This window comes from Pseudorasbora parva, chromosome 21 (genome assembly GCF_024679245.1).
Source record: "Pseudorasbora parva isolate DD20220531a chromosome 21, ASM2467924v1, whole genome shotgun sequence".
Taxonomy (NCBI): domain Eukaryota; kingdom Metazoa; phylum Chordata; class Actinopteri; order Cypriniformes; family Gobionidae; genus Pseudorasbora; species Pseudorasbora parva.
The window spans coordinates 8,637,319-8,658,491 of NC_090192.1; the positions used below are offsets into that span (position 1 = coordinate 8,637,319).

The following is a 21,173-nucleotide window of genomic DNA, read 5'->3' on the forward strand; positions in this document are numbered from 1 at the left end:
TATATATATATATATATATATATATATATATATATGTATATATATATATACATATATATATATATATATATATATATATATATATATATATATATATATATACATATATATATATATATATATATATATATATATATACATATATATATATATATATATATATATATATATATATATATATATATATATATATATACATATATATATATATATATATATATATATATATATATATATATATATATATATATATATACATATATATATATATATATATATATATATATATTTTTTTTTTTTTAAATCAAACCTCTCATTGAAGTAAAATAATTGAAATGTGGAGAAAATCTCTCTATACAATAAATGTTTTTCTCCAAAACACATTGGACATAACAGGGCTCCAGACTGCCACCAAATGGTTGGATTTTGAGAGTGTGCGACCAGTAAATTTGGGCGTGTTTATTCAATATTTTACTTGAATTTATTTACTCAAAATACATGCCCTCTAGAATGCTATATTTACGGACGTGAGATACGATATCTATTCAACCAATACTGTCTGTCACAATTTTTTATTTGTATTACAGTTTTTATAGAAGTGCATGTCTCAAACGTAATGAAGTCATTTTATTTAAAAGAAGAAACCTTTTTTAACATACATAATACAAACACAAAACCAGTGCTTATACTCTGTACAGTAATAATTTAACCACCAGCCTGCGTTATTACATTACACACTGCGTTTTCATTACAATGGTACATTTGTGTCTTTGCTGCAAATCAGTATCCTTCAGCAACTGGTTCATTATGTTAACTTCACGAACGACATGTACCAGCTCGTTCAATTCGTTCCTGAACTAGATCTCTCGTTCAGACTCAAAAGGGTGTATTTGTTCACTGAATTCAACAAATCACATGCTCCATCACATCTCATACTTGAAACGCTGTTGGCTCGAGACTGACATTCTTTGTGTATTTATTAGTAAAAATGTGTAAATTAGCATGTTGATTTACGATGTGCGCCCCTAAATATTTTGGTTGTGCCCCTAAAATGTTTATTTGGGGGTCACTGTGCTCCTAATAAAAAACGTTAGTCTGGAGCCCTGCATAATTATTGGCACCCATTTATTAACTACTTTTTCAACCTCCTTTTCCCCGAGATAACAGCTCCGAGGCTTCTTCTATAATGCCTGATGAGTTTGGAGAACACATGACACTAGATCAGAGATCATTCCTTCATACAGAATCTCTCCAGATCGTTCAGATTCCCAGCTCCATGTTGGCGCTTCTTCTCTTCAGTTGAGCAAACTCATTTTCTATAGGGTTCAGGGGACTGGAAAAGCTTCATTTTGTGCTCAGTGACACATTTTTGTGTTGATTTTGATGTTTGTTTTGGATCATTGGCCTGATGGAAAATCCAACCATGGCCCATTATAAGATTTCTAGCAGACGTATTTTTTATCTGCTGGTATTTACTAGATGATGCCATGATCCATGATGCCATGTATCTGAACAAGATGTCCAGGACCTCCACAGATATATCATTTTACAGATCCAGTAGTTAATTTAGTAGTTAATTTTAACTATATTCTTCGCTTTTACTCATTGTGATGTATGATCAAGGGAATCTGACGTGTGTATCCTCATATTTATACTCCTGTGGAACAGGAAGTCATACTTGGATACTTTCATGTTCCGAGTCACCCTGGTGTGCTAAATGTAAATGTAACCATGAATAGGAATATACTCCAGAGATATTTTATTCATAAAAAATTCTAGGGGTGCCAATAATTATGTCCAACATGTTTTGGAGAAAAACATTTACTTCATTATTTAATTTCCCTCACTTTCAGTTATTTTACTTAAATTGTTTTAATTATTGATCAAAAGGATAAACAATGCAGTTTCTTTTTTTTTGTAAAGCATTCTTTGATCATATTTACCAAGGGGGACAATATTTCTGACATCAACTTTATTTGCAACAGTTCTTCAAAACCTAATTGATGGAGTGTGTAGCTTTCATTTCTTAAACAACCATATAGGAAGATACATTGTGGCCATATCCCAGGATAACAATGTCAAGATTCATCAGACTCAAATTGTGAAATAATGTTTGGGAGGAATCAAGAACAATCATTTCCTCTGAGTCCAGACCTTAAAGTCTTTGGGATGTGATGGAGAAGACTTTACAGACTTTACTCTGTAACATAAAAAATGTATATAATAACATTTCCATCAAGAGGTACATATATTTTTGGTTTGGTTTTCTGTTGCCAAACATATAACATGATAGAAACATATCCACTGCAATAATGATTTAATCATTGACTCATAAGAATTTAACAATTTAAATAGCGACTTTTTTGGCCAGGCAGCGTCTCTTTAAATACAAGCATAATAAAGTAATAAACCTAAAAACTATAAATATACAAGCACAAAGTCATTTTAGCATGGCTAATGATATGGCTGTCTCTAGTGCACACAAGTGTCATCGCACATATGAAAGAAAAAAAGGGGAAAAAAGCTCAGTTTTCAGAATTGATTCAGATTCGTTGAAGAGAGAATTGCGAGTCAATTGTCCCCCACCTCTCCTTAATTACTGGATCAAAGTACATTCTATTTTGATTCGGCAGATGAAATTTATGAAACAAGATATACCACATACAATATGACGCACTGGTTGTAACACTACCACCGAGGAGCCATTATTTCCTGTGATGTACATATAGAAGTTGAATCGGGACCTATTAAAAGGCTCTTCCTTGTAATATAAACAATGGACTCTAATTTATGTCACAGCCTGGCTGTCGATGATTATCTGACCACACACAACAAAGCAAATGGAGTATTATGGTCCAACTTTGCATGCTTGACTGACCTTGGTTGTGATGCCTAGAGATGCTCCGTTGTCCAGCAGGATGGATGCCACGTCTTTGTGTCCGTCACGTGCGGCCAAGTGGAGCGGTGTGTATCCGGATGTGGTGATGGAGTCGGGTGAAGCCCCATTTTGCAGCAGTTGCTGGACTATGTCTGGTTTACCCAGACGACTGGATATATGCAGCGGTGTCTGATCGTCCTACACACACATAAAAGCTAAGTTACTAATTTTTTCCTTTTTAGAGGTTGTAAGATGCTAGACCGTTTCAATATTTACTTGCAGGACTAAAGAGCTAAAATGAAGGAAGGCAACACTTAAAGAGGTTTGGGGCCCTTTGACAGTCGTTCATGTAACCACACAAGCGACTGTTTCCTATTAGTATAGATTGACTGCATTGCATTCCACAGCTATTACACTCCACTTTGAACAATACAGTAGTTTTTCCACATTTTCATTACATCATCTGTGCCTCTAAAGTCTAGAATCATTATACAAGTATAATTTATATATGATGGTACACAGATGGAACTATTGTACTCTATATGATGTGGTTGATACTTAAATAATAATATATAGACTCAAATAAAAAAAAAATGAAAATAAAATAAATAGAAAACTATGTCTATTCAGTTGCTAATGTAGCCTGACGTGGTCATACTCAATTCTAGTCAGAATATGAGTCTGAAACTGCTCCATTGGACTGTGATTATGGGGCGTGTTTCAACCGAACCAGGAAAGACCTCAATTGGATAGACCTACAACCAATCAGAGCAACGAAGCGACGCATTGTCAACAGAGTTCAACTGCACTGTGTTGCCAAGTCCGCGTTTTTTCCCCTGCGGGTTGTTTTCTATGTCCACGGGTTGAAGCGACTATTATGTGATAAAGACCCATGAGTGCGAATTTTAGCAGGCAACCTTGCCACCGTCTAAAGCCCGCCCTGATGATTTCATTGGTCTGAACAGTTTCTGTTCGGGGATAATTACTCCTCTATGGAGCGAGGCCAGACCGAACTGCCCGACCTAAAAATTTTGTGAGTTTGGCTGGCATCCAGGCTATTGCTGATGTGTTCTGGATTTTGGTATGTGGTTGCTAAGGTGTTCTGAGTGGATTTAATATTTCGTTATGCACTTGCTAGGGGATTGTGGGTATTCGCCAGGGTACAGTCCCCGTCCCGAAAGTATTTTTTCCATTAATTTTCCCATGTTTCCCATGAAAGTGTTATAGGCCATACTAGCAGTGCCCTTTTTTGTTACAAAAAATGGCTAAACTTTCATTTATGACACATTTAAGAAAAAATCACATCTTGACATAACAGGACGCCATAACCCTTTTGTTGTTTGAATGTGAACTAACAGATAATTAGGATTATGATGATAGTACCAACATCTTCAATTAAAAAAACAGCCAACTCCGAGTTGTTTAGAACAGACATCAGCCACACAAGGTAAGCTACGGGTAAGTGTTTAGTCTGGCCCGCCATGGCATGGCTATGCATTATTTGCATGTAAAATTTGTGAGCAAGTAGAAATGTAAGCCAAATGTACTATGACCATTAGCGATGGCAGGTTGTTGATACAGGACTCAGGTATTGTGATTTCTCCTAGGGATATAGTTATCTAGCCTGGATGCCATCCGAACTTAGCTCTGGCCACAACATTTTTAGGTCGGGCGGTTCGGTCTGGCCTCGATCCATAGAGGAGTAATCTCCTCTTGGAAATCTTCCAGAGAAATGGTGTTTTGGGGGGGGGGGGGGGGGGGTTGCCTGCTAAAATTCACACGCATGGGTCTATATATTTTATAATAGTCGCTTCAACCCGCGGACATAGAAATCCAATTGAGGTCTTTCCTGGTTCGGTTGAAACACGCCCCGTAATCACAGCCCAATGGAGCAGTTTTAGACTCATATTGACTGACTAGAATTGAGTATGACCACGTCAGGCTAATAGTTACCAGGACTTTGGTTGGATCTCTCTCCTGTTTTGTTTTTGTTTTAACAAATGTTCACGTTGCAGCCGCTCACACTCGATTGCATGGAACTTAGTGCTTACAGGTGAAGTATTTTGTTTCTGTGACATTAGTAGTACCTAGCGGAATTTCAAAATAAAGCAACCATGTCCTTACATGTGTCGCGCTCAAACATGCCAAACATAGCTCGTAAGGGAGCTTGAGAAGGCGGCAACATGTAGAAGTATACTATATTAAAAGACAATAAGGTCCATCATATGAGGAATACTTTTAGCTGTGTTGCTATGTTTCAAGCAGATTTTTGGATCCGTCTTCCGAATTAAGGGGTAATGTGAATTTAACACTATGGGCTAGGGCTTTGTTCTAATCACTAACCCTTAAAGGGGGGGTGAAATGCTGTTTCATGCATACTGATCTTTTTACACTGTTAAAGACTTGGATTCCCATCCTAAACATAGACAATGTTTCAAAAACTAATGTTGGACGTTTGATGGAGTATTTCTGTGTTAAAAATACTCCTTCCGGTTTCCAACAAGTTTCGGAGAGTTTTTTTTCGAGTATGGCTCGACTTGACGTTAATAGATCGGAAGGTCCTTGTATGGGCCGTACGGGCTCTTCTCCCGGTAGGGTGCGCGCGTGTGACTAGAGCGAGAGAGGAAATGCACGCCGTAAACACTCTCTCAGCTGCAGATCCAGTCGTCCGTGAACACTAATGTCGGTTATAGTCCGCGCCGCGCTCCACTTTATTCCTCCACTTTGACATCAAGCGACTTCAACGCTTCAGCACAGCATTCCGGGAAGGCAGCGCTGCATTTGAACCGATTTGAACGCAGAAATGACAGGAAGCTTCACAACATCGCATCGCAAAGTGGATCTCCACACTCCAAGAAGTGTGTTTTTGACGGAGTGGTCCCAGCGATAAAAGTTCGGTCCTGCTTTGGAAGCAGCCGGTGAGTAAAACTGCTTCAAATGTCTGTGCTGTTGCTTATCGTTACGTGAGTAAACGACACGATCGCGTGCTTCGTCATTCAAATGAGCTAACGGACTTCATTGCTGTTCTATGTATAACGTTACACTAGTCTGAGGTGCAAAACCGTTTTGCTTGCTACTGCTAAGGTATAGTCCCATACAATAGTCCATAAACCGAATCAGGTCCTCATAGGGGTGGGCGATATCTCGATATTTAAAATATATCGAGATATTTTTTCAACTCGATATGGATTTGGACATATCGTATATATCGATATATTGTTTATATTTAATTCTGATTCCGCCACTTTGCTTGTTTGCCTTCCCTGAGCTGTGCTCGCTCCCGCTCGCGCGCCTCCCGCCTCATTGTTTTTGTTCCCCCTCCCCTCGCGTGTCGTCTCAGTGCACACAGCGGCGTCCGCAACCAGGTGAGGATTAGTTATCATGTTGACAAGCGCGCGCGTTGTTCAGGACTCAGTTAAGAGACCATGTTTTCCTTCTAACACAACTGCTTGCTAAAAATTATAAAGAAATATTAATGTTCATCATAGTTCAAATCGCACGTTCCACCCACAGTCAGGTGATGACACTATTGGTGCGAGACGCACTCTCAGTCGCAATCATGCCAGTTTATGATTTGTGTCTAACTGATCGCATGGTTTTCGGTTAAAATGTCAAAATGATCGCATATCATTTGAAAACATTTAAAAAGTATTGCAATATCATTACTATGATTATTTTGTCAGCTTTATCACGGGATTATGATGAATAGGTCTATTCATGTTTTAACCAAGAGGGAAAAACGCGACATCCCGGGTGTCCTGAGACATAGTGCTCTTCTGTCAGTTGTACTGTATCAAATTATCATATAGCCTACCTTCTGACATTCATATTTCGTTCTGTAACTGGAAAAGAAGTGAAATTCAGCTCATGTGAAGCCTACATGATCCGCATGATGAGTTTGAATTTGGTCAAACTCATGACAAACATCACTGTTTGAATTTTGATAAAAATTTAACAGGAAATGGGGTTATGACAAAATCAGTTTATTTATATCTCAGTCATGCCCCCATCTTTCTGCAAAATGCTTACTGTTTTACTGTTAAGTGTAAAAAAGGGAGTCTTTGATTCATCTTTTGAAAGCATGAAATAAATGAAAAGAAGGCAATATTATTTATTTTCTTTTACAGTTAAATTATTATTATTTATGTAATCAGGGAGTTTTTTTTTAAATGTCGCAAAAGCACTTTGTTCCTACATGAACTGACTACCTCTTTGCACTTCAATAAAAAAAGAAAAGAATTTGTGGTATTTGGCATATTTGTTTTTGCTGTAGTTTTTAGGGGGTTATTTTTCCTGTAAAGATATCGAGATATATATCGTATATCGAGATATAGCAAAATATATCGAGATATATTTTTTGCTCCATATCGCCCAGCCCTAGGTCCTCATAAACGGCGAGTAAAGACACACAAATGTTGACAGGCCACTAAATACAGTACATACCACAGAGACGGACGTCCTGCTGTTGCTGTTTCTATTTCAGCCTCTGAATTAGATTCTGGATCATATCTATTAGCTGAGATCGATAGCAAGGGTTTCTCGACGCTTGAGGACGTAACCGCTTTGCGCATTCGTCATTCTTTAGCTCCGCCCACACGATACGCCTCCAGGCGCTTGGTTTTTTCCGGAAAGACTCGGTACAGCCCATATTTCTTTTATAAATATAATAAAACTAAAGACTTTTTGGAGATATGAAGGATGCAATACTACTCTATAGGTACTCAAGATTGACATGAGATTGACTGAAACTGAGTGTTTCACCCCCCCCTTTAAGAAGGTGTCCACCAAAGCCTGAGGCTTGCATATTTTTCAATTGTTTTCAATGTGAACGCCACGTTTTAAAAAGTGGCAGAAGCGTGACGATTTGCCGAGCATCTATGTCATGCTGAACACTTGCTGTTTTTTTTTACCAGTCGCAAAGTGTTGAAAATTCTTTACACAACGCTCATCACCTTCACTTTTTACCCAGCCATCCAATCACAGTGTAGCAGGGGCGGGACAAATACCACTCCAACCAATCATCACATTCTGCTTGTACACCAATAACAAATGACAACAACAAGCACACCCGTTCATTCAAAACTAGTGCCAGAGCAATTATGTAGACATTTTATATTCAGAAACATACTATTAGTGAAATCAGATACTAGTAAGAGTTCCGTGGATATTCTGTATCAGCACATATAGCGTCTCAACTTAAAACAACAACAACGCTGCGCCGGAGCAATGCGTTTTCAGAAGAGCGCTGGGCCGCTGGCATTTTCATCAGGCTAAAAACACTTTGGTGGACACCCAGATTAGGTTGAGCAACAGTAGCTCTTTGCAAACACAGCTAATAAAGCAGCATACCCAGACTTAGATCTCCCACTCACCTTGGCTTTAGCGTCCACATCTGCTCCATTCGCCACCAGGAATTTCACCACGTTTGCCTGTCCAGCCCTGGCAGCCATATGGAGCGCCGTCTCTCCCCTCTAAAACACACACAGAGGAAGCTTACGGAAAAAGGTACTACTGTGTTTCGGCAGCAAGCCTTTGTGTGTGTGTGTGTGTACACAGCCTTTTCATCAGACCAGGCCCCTGTCTTGCTCTCTTTGTTTTCACTGTCTCAATGAGCTGCACCCCAACAAAGCCTAAAGCATGTTTCTACGGTAACAGTGACTTGCTGTTGGCCCACCGTCTGTCTGATGGGGAACAGTCGAGCCTGATTACAGTCTGACTGTACTCTAATTACAGTAGAGTGAGGAGCTCCAACCTGTGGTCAGACGTATGTTTAAGCACATGGACAGAGGCTGTTATTACCCTAAATGGCTTTATGAAACGGGAGACCAAACCAATGTGGCAAGCAATGACACGTTCCAGAGAGGAACATGGCTGGCCTCTGGGGCTTCGCTAAAAAGGTTTGTTTTACTCTTTTTTTCCATTGTCAAAAGGAAACTTGTAAAACTGTTTGTTTGGTGCTGGTTGGGTCGGGGAAGGTTGTACTCACCACATTCATTGTGTTAGGAGACGCTCCGTGATTTGTCAACTGAGTCACAATATTTTCATGGCCCATAAAAGCGGCCACATGAATCGGAGTGAGTCCAGACTGCCAGAGACAGAAAAATGCAGCTTTGAGGTGATGGGAACCGCATGCTAAAGCAAATATTACCTCATTGCAAAACGCATGCTGCACAAGAGAAGATTTCACATCAAATGCGTGACTGCTGTGCATGGAAGCTTGTTTCTACCACAGATTAAAGTAAGATTAAAACAACAAAAAAATATTTCACACTGTGAGAAATAAAGTTGCAAATGCTGAAAGATAAAGTTGCAAATGTGAGATATAAAGTCATAATTATTGTATAAGAAAGTGTCACAATTATTGCAACTGCAAGATTTAAAGCCACATTGCCAATGCGAGATTTTAAATAACACTGCGTGATAGTCGCATTGTGACGTTTGCACACTTAGTCACAAATTTACATATAATGTCATATTGCAAATATAAAGTGACATTGTGGGTTTTTAGTTTCACTGTGAGATATAAATTTGCATTTATAAGAAATAAACTTGCAATTGCATATATAGTAATGTTGCTTGATATAACACAAAAATAACCACAAAAAAGCAAAAAACACAAAATTGCAAACTATTCTTTGTATTTGTGACTCATAAGGGTTATAAAGTTGCAAAATAGTCACAATTATTAGAAACAAATTTAAACCGGCAAGATTTAAAGCAACCGTGCAATATATAAAGTAACAACATGAAAACACTGTTGCATTTTAAATTCTAATTTAAATTGTGAGTTTTAACATTGCAATTATAAGAAACAAAAGAAAAAGAAAAAAAAGTCGCAATTTTGCTATATAAAGTCACATTGCAAAAGATATAAAGTGAAATCGCAATGTCGGACTGTGAATTTGCATTTATGCGGAATAAAGTTGCAAATGCATAATATAAAGTCACAATTAGCAAATATAAGTCACTATGAGAAAATAGAGATTTTTTAATGAAATAAAAATAGTCTCTAAGGTGCAAACAGGTTTGGTAAATGTATTTCACAATATAGCGTTTTCATTAGCGATGTAGGAACAATAAAAAAGTAGGAGAGACACTTTATATTTGGCTCATGAATATTAATCAGGTGACACATTGTTTATATTTTGCTCATTTGCTAAAATGCAGGTAAATGGTCAGTAGCCAGGGTAGGATTACCCCTAACTACCTGCTCGCCTTACAATTCAACCAAATGGTCTTAAATTCATTGTACTTCACACCATATGCAATCAAAATAAAAGCTTTAAAATAAAGATTTATGTCCTGAAGTATGAGGGAGACAAATGTCCCTCCAATTACAATGGCTGCTACGACCCTGGTTTCCATAGATAACCAAGATTTCTTGCAAAGACATATGCAATATGTCTATATATGCAATATGCAATATTTCTTACATTCAGAGTTGATTGGTGTTTGTTGAACTGTTGATTAAAGGAGATCAAACTGCATAAGCAAGCTCTGCAAATGTAGATATTAAGAAAATAAAAAAAATCCAGTTTCTGTCTCACTCACCTCAGTCACAGCCTGAATGGACGCTCCGTGTTTCAGCAGCAGCTCCATCACTTTAATCCTGTTCTTCTTACAAGCTATGTGAAGTGGTGTAAAACCATTCTACAGAAGAAAAGGAGATTCCGTTGAGTTTTACTCCAGTTTATTAATGAAAATATGGTTGCTTTTTGTCCATAACCAGATGACGGAAGAGTTCACAAAGCTTTGTTTCCAGACGAATGAAAACACGTGGCTCCTGCTGCTCAATGCTTGGCAGACTCGTCTTTCTACAGTTTTCTTTCTCTCTTCCTTTTTTCCTCATAAACTGCAGCGACACGCCCGTTCTGTAACCATTACTTCAGAGCATGACAGTATGCACTGCACTCTTTGCCAAGAGAGGCTTTTTACAGATCGCCATGGTGCTGTTCAGAAACAAAACTTGTTAAATGTCATGCTCACATATAAAATGCGAAGGCTACCATCTAAGTTGGAAGCCCAAGGGGGAGTTCACAGTCCCAATCTCAATTCTGGGATTTCACAGGACTAGCAAACTATTTTTTTCACCTTAGTGACCATATTTAAGTAGATTATGTTTGGACTACAACAACATCTGATGCATATTGCAAACAAAACTGGAAAAAACTTTTAATCTGATTGGCACAGTTTTTTTTTTTCCGCAACAGTCTATTATTGTGGAATAACATTCTTCTAGATAAACCCAGCCATAAATGGCACATAACAACAAAACCTGTTGGAAGCTTTACATGTCATTCAGATGGTCTGCTCCTGTTTAGGTGGAGGGTTTTTAGTCCGAATAAACAGCAATGTAGACCAGATCTTATGCTGATAGCCAAAAGTCTGGCAATGGGAGACTATAGCCGTGTTTCCACCACAGGAACTTTCCGATGGAACTAAGAACTTTGAGTTGGTACTAGTGTGTTAAGACCACAGGGACCAGGGTCTAAATTAAGTTCAGGGTAAAAAAGTCCCTGCTCACGAGGTAGCAGTTTTTCAATGTTCAGGAACTTTCAGGGGTGGGACTTGTGTGCAGAACATGCTGATTGGTTGAGATCACGCAGCATATTTCTATTTCAAAAACCATTTTAAAAGTATGCAGTGCACCCAGTAAGATTCGAATCAACAATGGAGTTTAAAAATAAGACCAATGGATCGATGATGAGGTTCAGGCCCTATTAAAGAGGATGTCTAATGCCATTTCATGCATTCTGACTTATTTACACTGTTGAAGAGTTGGATTCTAATGCTCAACATGGCCAACATTTCAAACAACAAGATGGACGTATGACAGAGTATTTCTTTGCCAAATATACTCTGAACTTTTTTTCGTGTACGGCCCTGTGTAACATCAAAAAGGCGCCTGTATGAGCACTTTTACCTGATGAGTGTGTGCGCACATAAACTAGAGCGAGAGCAAGAACACGTCCATCAATGAGCTTCGTTCGGGTTACAGAAGCCATCCGCAGCGCTGTCATTTTGTTTTTAGACCATAAAATCAACAATGTCACTAAATAAGTGGGTTTTTGGTTGTGAATTAGAGTTAAGATTCACTGCCCGAGCCCAAACTTGACCCAAACCGATCCACGGGTCAAGTCAGGCTGAGATTTCCAGGCACTATTCTTAATTCCTTAATATCAAGCGTTTGTGTTTGAGTTTGTAATAATTATTTTATTAGCCTAATTGGGTGGGCAAAGCTGTGGCAAAATCAGAAATAATATATATTTTTAGCAAAGTAAGAACTAATACTACAATTAAGAAACAAATGTATAAGCTACAAAGTTGCACAAGTGAGGATTGGTCAAAAAATGTGCGTTAAACTCGTTAAACAGCACATGCAGTGATGGAGCGCAGCATTCTGAACAGAAACGCTTGTCATGAGCTGCTCGCGTGAACATTGCACTTTTCTTAACTAAATCTTTTCGTTTCGAATCGTTTCATTTAAAAGAGGACATTTCATGCTTTCTATAGACATATTTCTCATGTCTGTGATGCAAGTAGCCTGCTGAGTTTCAGTTTATTTATGAGACACACTCCAGTTCATGAGCAATGAAAGCGATCACATGCATCGACTTCATGTCACGATTATAGTCTGCTATTTGCTTCTTATTTATTAAATCCCGGCATTTGGCTGAAGAAACCTTTATTAAAATTAAGATACAATTTATACAAAACGAAATTCACTTTAAAGAAAGGCCTACTGCAAAACCAAACTTAATATTAAACACCAGAGAAACAGCCCCTCTCACCGGACATGTCATTCCTCTCTCCAGCATCCCCGCATCTGAGCTTCTCAGAGAAAATGGAGGACTTGGTTCATGCTGGAATCAGACTATCACACTCGATCGCTATGAGCCCCCAAATATCGACCAAAAATCGTGGAGCCCCACAAACACCAAAGCCTGTGGGCCCAGCTCGTCCTCGCCCTCCTCCTGTGAGATTTCTTCGGTCACAACGTCAGGGCCCACACCCGCCTCCATCTGTTGTAGGTGAACCAAAAACAACTGATTCCAGCTCTCAGTGATGTGTTTTGGGTCCCCGCTATGATAACAGTAACTTTATCAAATGTTTACAAAACAAGGGGGAACCCAGTGTGCCTGCCTCTTTCTCTATCTCTGTTCTGTTACGTGAAAAAAAGTCTAAGGCCTTGTCAGGCCGTTTAACAAACCAATATAATCTGCTGCCTGTTACCTGCCAAAATAGGATTAATGTGGAGAAAAAAATTATTACTGTTAAGTTAGCGCTTTTAAACATCCGTTCACTTAAGAACAAATCATTTCTAGTCAATGACTTAATAACCACTAACAACCTAGACTTTCTGCTTCTAAATGAAACGTGGCTAGAAGAAAACTGTAGTGCAACAGTCCTAAATGAAGCAGCCCCTCCTAACTTTACTTTTATGAGTGTTTGCAGATCTGTTAGGAGAGGTGGGGGTGTTGCTGCTCTTTTTAAAGATTTCTATCAATGTAAGCAAGTATCATTTGGTGACTATTTGTCTCTAGAATATCTGGGTATTGTGTTAAAAGGTTCTCCACGCATCCTGCTTATCATTATTTATAGGCCTCCGAAATACTCTGCAGGCTTCACTGAGGACTTTACAGAACTGTTATCAATAATTTCCTCAGAGTTTGACTGTTTTGCTATTGCTGGGGATTTTAACATTCACATAGACAATATTGAATCCAGTAAAACAAAAGAGCTCATGACTGTTCTTAACACTTTTGATTTGACACAGCATGTAAATGGACCCACACACAATCGTGGACACACTCTAGATTTACTTATCAGTAAGGGTCTAAACATTTCATCAATTGTTATTAAGGATGTGGCACTGTCTGATCATTTCTGTATTTTCTTTGATATATCAATCTCTCCTGCCATTGAAGCTAGATCTGTCTCTGTCAAAAAGAGATGCTTAAATGAGAACACTAATGTGCTGTTTATGAAGGCTTTATCTCTAACACCAAGCATATCTGCAGACTCTGTTGATTTTCTCCTTGACTCCTTTAACTCAAAAGTTAAGAGTGTAATTGATGATATTGCTCCTCTAAAAGTCAGGAAAAAGAGTACCAAACAAAAAGCACCTTGGAGAAACTCAACAGCAGTTCAAATAATGAAAAGACAATGCAGAAAATCTGAACGCATGTGGCGGAAGACAAAACTTGTAGTCCATTATAACATCTATAAAGACACCCTTCATGCTTTCAATGTTGAACTAGGCAAAGCTAGACAGACCTTCTTCTCAAATATTATAAACAGAAACATAAACAACACGCGCACTCTTTTTGCTAGTGTCGAGAGACTAACAAACCCCCCGAGTCAGACTCCTAGTGAAATGCTCTCAGACAGTAAATGCAGTGAGTTTGCTTCCTACTTCTCAGAGAAAATCAATAATATCAGAAAGGCGATCAGCACATCCTCTAGTTGCTCTGGGGTCAGTCAGATCATACCAAACCCTCGGAAAATTACCATGTCAGATTTCGATGCTATTGACTGCAAAATTTTAGAAGACACAGTACAGCATCTTAAAACATCAACCTGTGCCCTAGACACACTCCCCACTTCTTTCTTCAAAAGTGTGTTTAACTGTTTAGAAGCAGATCTCCTAGAAGTGGTAAACTCCTCACTCCTCTATGGGACTTTTCCAACCGCCCTTAAAACTGCAATAGTTAAGCCTCTTCTGAAAAAGAGAAATCTGGATAACTCCATACTGAGCAACTACAGACCAATCTCAAATCTCCCCTTCATAGGCAAAATCATTGAAAAAGTTGTTTTCAATCAGTTGAACAAATTCTTACACTCAAATGGATACTTTGACAATTTTCAATCTGGTTTCCGTCCACATCACAGTACAGAGACAGCGCTCATAAAGATTATAAATGATATTCGCTTAAACACTGATACAGGCAAAACATCAATTCTGGTACAACTGGATCTCAGTGCCGCATTCGATACTGTTGACCACAACATACTTCTAGACAGGCTGGAAAACTGGGTTGGGCTTTCTGGAATGGTCCTCAAATGGTTCAGATCATACTTAGAAGGGAGAGGTTATTATGTGAGTATAGGAGACCATAAGTCTGAGTGGACGTCCATGACATGCGGAGTCCCACAAGGGTCAATTCTAGCACCTCTCCTGTTTAACCTGTATATGCTGCCACTGAGCCAAATAATGAAAAAGAACAATATTGCTTACCACAGCTATGCTGATGAAACCCAGCTCTACTTAGCACTATCACCTAATGACTACAGCCCCATTGACTCCCTGTGCAAATGCATTGATGAAGTTAACAACTGGATGTGCCAAAACTATCTTCAGTTAAACAAAGACAAAACCGAAATCACTACATTTGGAAACAAAGATGAAATTCTCAAGGTGAACGCATATCTTGAGGCTAAAGGCCTGATAACAAAAAATCAAGTCAGGAATCTTGGAGTGATTTTACAGTCCGACCTGAGTTTCAGTAGTCATGTCAAAGCAATAACTAAATCAGCATACTATCATCTGAAAAATATTGCAAGGATTAGATGTTTTGTCTCCAGGCAAGACTTAGAGAAACTCGTTCATGCTTTCATCACCAGTAGGGTGGACTATTGTAACGGCCTTCTCACTGGCCTTCCTAAAAAGACCATTAGACAGCTGCAGCTCATACAGAACGCTGCTGCCAGGATTGTGAGCAGAACCAGAAAATATGACCATATCACACCAGTCCTCAGGTCTTTACACTGGCTTCCAGTTACATTTAGGATAGATTTTAAAGTACTATTACTTGTTTATAAATCACTCAATGAGCTAGGACCCCAATACATCGCAGATATGCTGATTAAATACAAACCCAACAGATCACTCAGATCAGCAGGATCAAGTCAGTTAGAAATACCAAGAGTTCACTCAAAGCAAGGAGAGTCTGCTTTTAGCTATTATGCCAGCCGTAGTTGGAACCAGCTTCCTGAACAGATCAGATGTGCTCCAACAGTAGCCACATTCAAATCCAGACTCAAAACACATCTGTTCAGCTGTGCGTTTACTGAATGAGCACTGTGCCACTGTACGTCCGACTGATTGCACCCTATCTTATCTCTTTATTCTTTTTATAATTATTTTAGTTTACCTTTGTTCTTATCTCTGGTTATTGTTTATTTTATATGTTCTTTTGAGTTGAATATGACGAGTGAAAACTGGGTTTGATGGAAATAGTAAGTTTGACAATAAGGTTTGAGTATGTGTAAATCTGTGGAGGGTATGATGAGTGAGTAAGGGTTTTAACAAGAAGGTTCCTGAGTAAAAATCAGGGAATAGTGATTAAAATGGATGTTATGAACGTGTTTGAGAAAGAAATGAATGAGAGGTGTTCTAATTAAGATGGTACATGTATGTAGGCTGTAAACTTTTTTATTTTTATTTTTTTTTTATTTTTTATTATTATTATTATTTTAATTACTATATCTTTACGACTGTTTTAACTATGCTTGTTTTTAATTCTTTATTCGTCCATATGGTATTCTTTTTTTTCTCATGCATTTGTTACCACTATTTTAATTAATTTCTATGTAAAGCACTTTGAATTGCCATTGGGTATGAAATGTGCTATACAAATAAACTTGCCTTGCCTTGCCTTGCCTTGCCTAAACAAAATATAACCACCAAAATAATTTCTGACCCACTCGCATCTTTGCACTTATCATAATCAGATGACATTTAAAAATAATATTATAGCCTAATATTTAAACATAAATATGAAAACAAAAACATTGTTTAAAGCTACAGATAAATGTCATGTCTGAGCTGGATTTGAGCGAACATCGTTTTAGCGGTGAGCGGTACATGAGAGCGCACCTGCGGATTATTGAGCTGAGTCACACCGGTCCGCTTCGCTTATTACAGGCTCATTCTCATCAGAAAACCCACGTATTTAAAAATGGACGGGTTTAAATCGGGCTTGGTCTCATAATTACAGTTTATGTTCCGGGCCGGACTGGGCTCAGACACAACGTGCACGGGCTCGGATAGGGTTGAGCTTGATTTTTTGAGGCCGATCTAAGCTCTTTTGTGAATGCTAGAAATTGTAGAAATGTGGCTTATTATGGTTTACTTGACAGGGTCAAAAAGATAAAAAAGACTGCAGGACCCCAAGCAACTTAGGCCGCATTTACACTGCAGGTCTTGATGCATAATTCCAAATTTGGTGATTACATCCGATTTTTTTTATGACCTGCTAACATCATCTTGTAAAAGTGACCCTTATCTGATATTTGCATTTACACTAGACGCTGGCGAAACAGCCCAAGACGTTCTAACTCAGAAAAGGAAGTAAAACGGCACGATATGCAATGGATGCAGGCAAAAATGATTATTCATTGTTTTGCTTTCTGCACTTTTCCACACATCTGTAAAGTGGTCATCAAAACATTTCTCTTGTAAGGCGGAGAGCCCTTGATCGCAGTTCATTTCCACCTGAGTTGACGTCATTCGCCTCCGCCCCCTTTTTCACATTTACTGGGGAATATCCGATTTGTCCGCTTACATGGCAGACGCAAATACACTTATCCGGATCATAACGGATTTATTACCACATATGAGTGAGGCCTAAAGCCGATCTGAGGATAACGCAATACATGGGTTTTCACATGTCATATCCAATATGTACCACATGAGAGGGAAAAATCGTAATTGGGCCACTTGAACCATGGCTTGGGACAAGTTTGGAATTGCTGAGTGTGTATACAGGAGGGAAGCCTTTCTTTTGCCAGCTGGGACAAATACAACAAAGTGAGGACAGAAGCATTGTGTGTGGGAATGGGAAAAATAGCATATGACACTGGAATGGGACTAAAACAAAAAATGTTTACAGTTGGGAGTAGGACAATACGGAAGAGTTGCAGATTGGAGCATGAAGAATTAAGGAAGAAATAACTTATTGGCCCCACTTTATATTAGGTGGCCTTAAGTACTATGTACTTACATCAAAAAATAAGTACAATGTGTTTACTGTGTTCAAATTGTATTGCAAAGCACTTTTGCTGATATTGAGGTGAGATACGGGTAGAGTTAGGGACAGGTGTGGTGGTGTGGGTCAGTTTAAGGGTAGGGTTTGGTGTGGGAAGTGCCAACTGTGTAATTACAAATGTTACTACAGAAATGAATTACAGATGTAATTACATGCAGGTTTTTAAAAATGTAAGTACAATGTAAACACATGTATGTACAAAATAAGTGCATTGTATCAAATGATTAATTAAAACGTTAGTACATAGTAGTTAAGGCCACCTAATATAAAGTGGGTCAAAGTTATTTTTAGCAGAAGAGCTGGGAACAGGACCTATATGTTAGCGCAAGACCTACCAGCGCTTTGGCATTAGGATTGGCCCTCTTGTCCACAAGGACCTTGGCAACTTTGTAATGTCCGCAGTGTGCAGCGACGTGCAGGGCCGTCAGGTAATCGTTGGTGACATCGTCCACGGGCACGTCATGATGAAGCAAGAGCTGAACACAGTTCAGATGATCTCCTTGTGTGGCCATGTGCAGCGGCGACAGGCCGTTCTGTTGAAACACACACACCAATTTAGATTATGAAGAAATTTAACTGAACTAACTGAACATCTTTCACTTCTCTATTCTTTATTTTTTTATTTGTTATCTTGCAGGAAATCACAGATGGATCAAATCTAAAACAGTCTTTTATCTTTCTAAGAATTCAGAGAAGAAAAAGTAAACTTTTAAAATCTAATAGAGCCATAATCCCCCCCTCAAAAAGGACATCTGGGGTAAAATAACAGTGAGAGGCTTTTTATACGTCACTATTTGTACTAAAACAATCTCTCCATTGTGACATTAATAGGCTGGGATATTATCTAATTTGCCGAGAAGTATGTGACCATGCTTTGCTTTGCTTTCAGATTCCAGGAAAGTGTTCAGTGATGCAATGGAAAATAAAAGAAAAAATGACAATGTCACATCTGCATATGCTTAAAGTAATAGTTCAAAAATGATGTAATTTACTCGCCGTCACATCATTCCAAACTCATATGACCTTTTCTGCAACATAAAAAAGGTAGTTAAAAAATTAGGGTTTAAAAGGCAATTTATCCGCACTACACTCCACATTAGATGAGAACAAAGCTTGAATTGATTGAGCTGGATAATGAAACTACTGTGTTTTGTAGAGCTGCTTATAAATAAATTGAACTTTGCACTATTATTGAACTGAAATGAATCAACACTGAACTGACTTGAGCTGAATAATGACACTATTGTCTTGTGTAGAGCTGCTTTATAGAATTGAGTTTGTTTCATAACTGGTGAACTTACCAACACAAAGAGCTGTTAAAGGGTTAGTTCACCCAAAAATCAAAATTCTGTCAATAATTACTCACCCTAATGTCATTCGACACCCTTAAGACCTCCGTTCATCTTCAGAACACAAATGAAGATATTTTTGTTGAAATGGTGGCTGATGGCTGATGGTTTAGAAAGGCCTCCATTGACACCAATGTCATTTCCTCTCTCAAGACCCATAAAAGGCACTAAAGACGGCGTTAAAAAGCCCATCTCGCTACAGTGGCTCTACAATCATTTTATGAAGCGACGAGAATAGTTTTTGAAATCATGTGATTTTGGCAATCCGAATCATGAATCGATATGCTGATTCATAACGGGTCGAATCTTTGTTTTGAAATCGCCGTCTTTAGTGCCTTTTATGTAGCCTGACATGGTCATACTCTATTCTAGTCAGAATATGAGTCTAAAACTGCTCCATTGGGCTGTGATTATGGGGCGTGTTTCAACCGAACTAGGTAAGACATCAATTGGATAGACCTACCACCAATCAGAGCAACGAAGGGACGCATAACGTTACTTGTCAAATGTCAATAGAGCTCAAGTGCACTGTGATGCCAAGTCCGCGTTTTTTCCGCGGGTTCTTTTCTATGTCTGTGGGTTGAAGCGACTATTATGTGATATATAGACCCTGGAGTGCGAATTTTAGCAGGCAACCTTGCCACAATAACACACATTTTACCCCCTAAACTCCCATTTTTTCACCGGAGAACCCCCCCTAGTAGTTGCCGCGTTTTGTTGTAAAAACTTGGCAACCCTGTCTGCACCCGCGCTGAAATCAGGCTGGAATACACGATCTTTGCCAGAGTTGTAAAATAATTTAATGATACACAGAGTACTTACCCAACATGATCATCATTTCTGAGAGAAATTGTGATGGTGAATGCATATACAAACAAGCTCTCCGTTTAGGATTCAAACAAATATAATCCAAGCCCCTTTGATGACGTGCATGATTACGTTACTGTTGATCATCTGACCGTCATCGTCTAAAGCCCGCCCTTGATGATTTCATTGGTACGAACAGTTTCTGTTCGGGGATAATCACTCCTCTATGGAGCAAGGCCAGACCGAATTGCCCGACCTAAAATTTTTGTGGGCGGGGCTAAATTTGGCTGGCATCCAGGCTACCTTTTATGGTAAATGGTAAATGGACTGCATTTATATAGCGCTTTTATCCAAAGCGCTTTACATTTTTGCCTCACATTCACCCATTCACACACCGACGGCGATGTCAGCCATGTAAGGCGCCATCCAGCTCGTCGGGAGCAGCTGGGGTTAGGTGTCTTGCTCATGGACACTTCGACACTTGGTCAGGTGGAACCGGGGATTGAACCACCAACCTTCTGGTTTGTAGACAACCTACATGAACCACTGAGCCACTGCCGCCCACTGCCACCTTTTATGGGTCTTGAGAGGGGAAATGACATTGGTTTCAATGAAGGCCTGTCTGAGCCATCAGATTTCAACAACAAATATTTTCATTTGTGTTCCGAAGATGAACGGAGGTCTTACGGGTGAACTAACCCTTTAAGCAGAATATCCAGTGTGAATGGACACATCCATTTCATTTTGCCTTCAGCATTTCATTCTGTTTGGCACACAAAGTTTCCGTTTACTTTTAATAATACTATTTTAATCATAAGAATGAAAATTCTTGAAAATATCTCCTTTTGTGTTCTACAGAAGAAAGAAAGCCATGTAGGTTTGAAATGACATGGGGTAAGTAAATGATGACAAAATATAAATTTTGGGGGCCTTTTAAAGGCAGAACAGCGTATCTAACCTTTGTCTTAGAGAGAATCGGTGCTCCGCGATCCAGTAACATCTCAACTACTTGCTCATGACCACTCCTCGCTCCACAGTGTAAAGGTGTCAGGCCGTCCTGGAGATATGAAAAATAAACACACATATATT

The 21,173-nt window shown here is 38.8% G+C and overlaps 1 protein-coding gene across 1 annotated transcript in view; it reads right to left on the bottom strand.

The window, feature by feature from the left end:
• Nucleotides 1-21,173, bottom strand: part of ank3b (ankyrin 3b) — a 160,738-nt gene that overhangs the window by 70,391 nt on the left and 69,174 nt on the right. Inside the window, exons 10-15 of the mRNA XM_067429868.1 lie at nt 21,043-21,141; nt 18,264-18,461; nt 10,430-10,528; nt 8,865-8,963; nt 8,251-8,349; nt 2,879-3,076 (exon numbers count right to left, since the gene is read on the bottom strand). Of these exons, the coding sequence (XP_067285969.1) occupies nt 2,879-3,076; nt 8,251-8,349; nt 8,865-8,963; nt 10,430-10,528; nt 18,264-18,461; nt 21,043-21,141 (792 nt within the window). The remainder of the gene's footprint in view (nt 1-2,878; nt 3,077-8,250; nt 8,350-8,864; nt 8,964-10,429; nt 10,529-18,263; nt 18,462-21,042; nt 21,142-21,173) is intronic.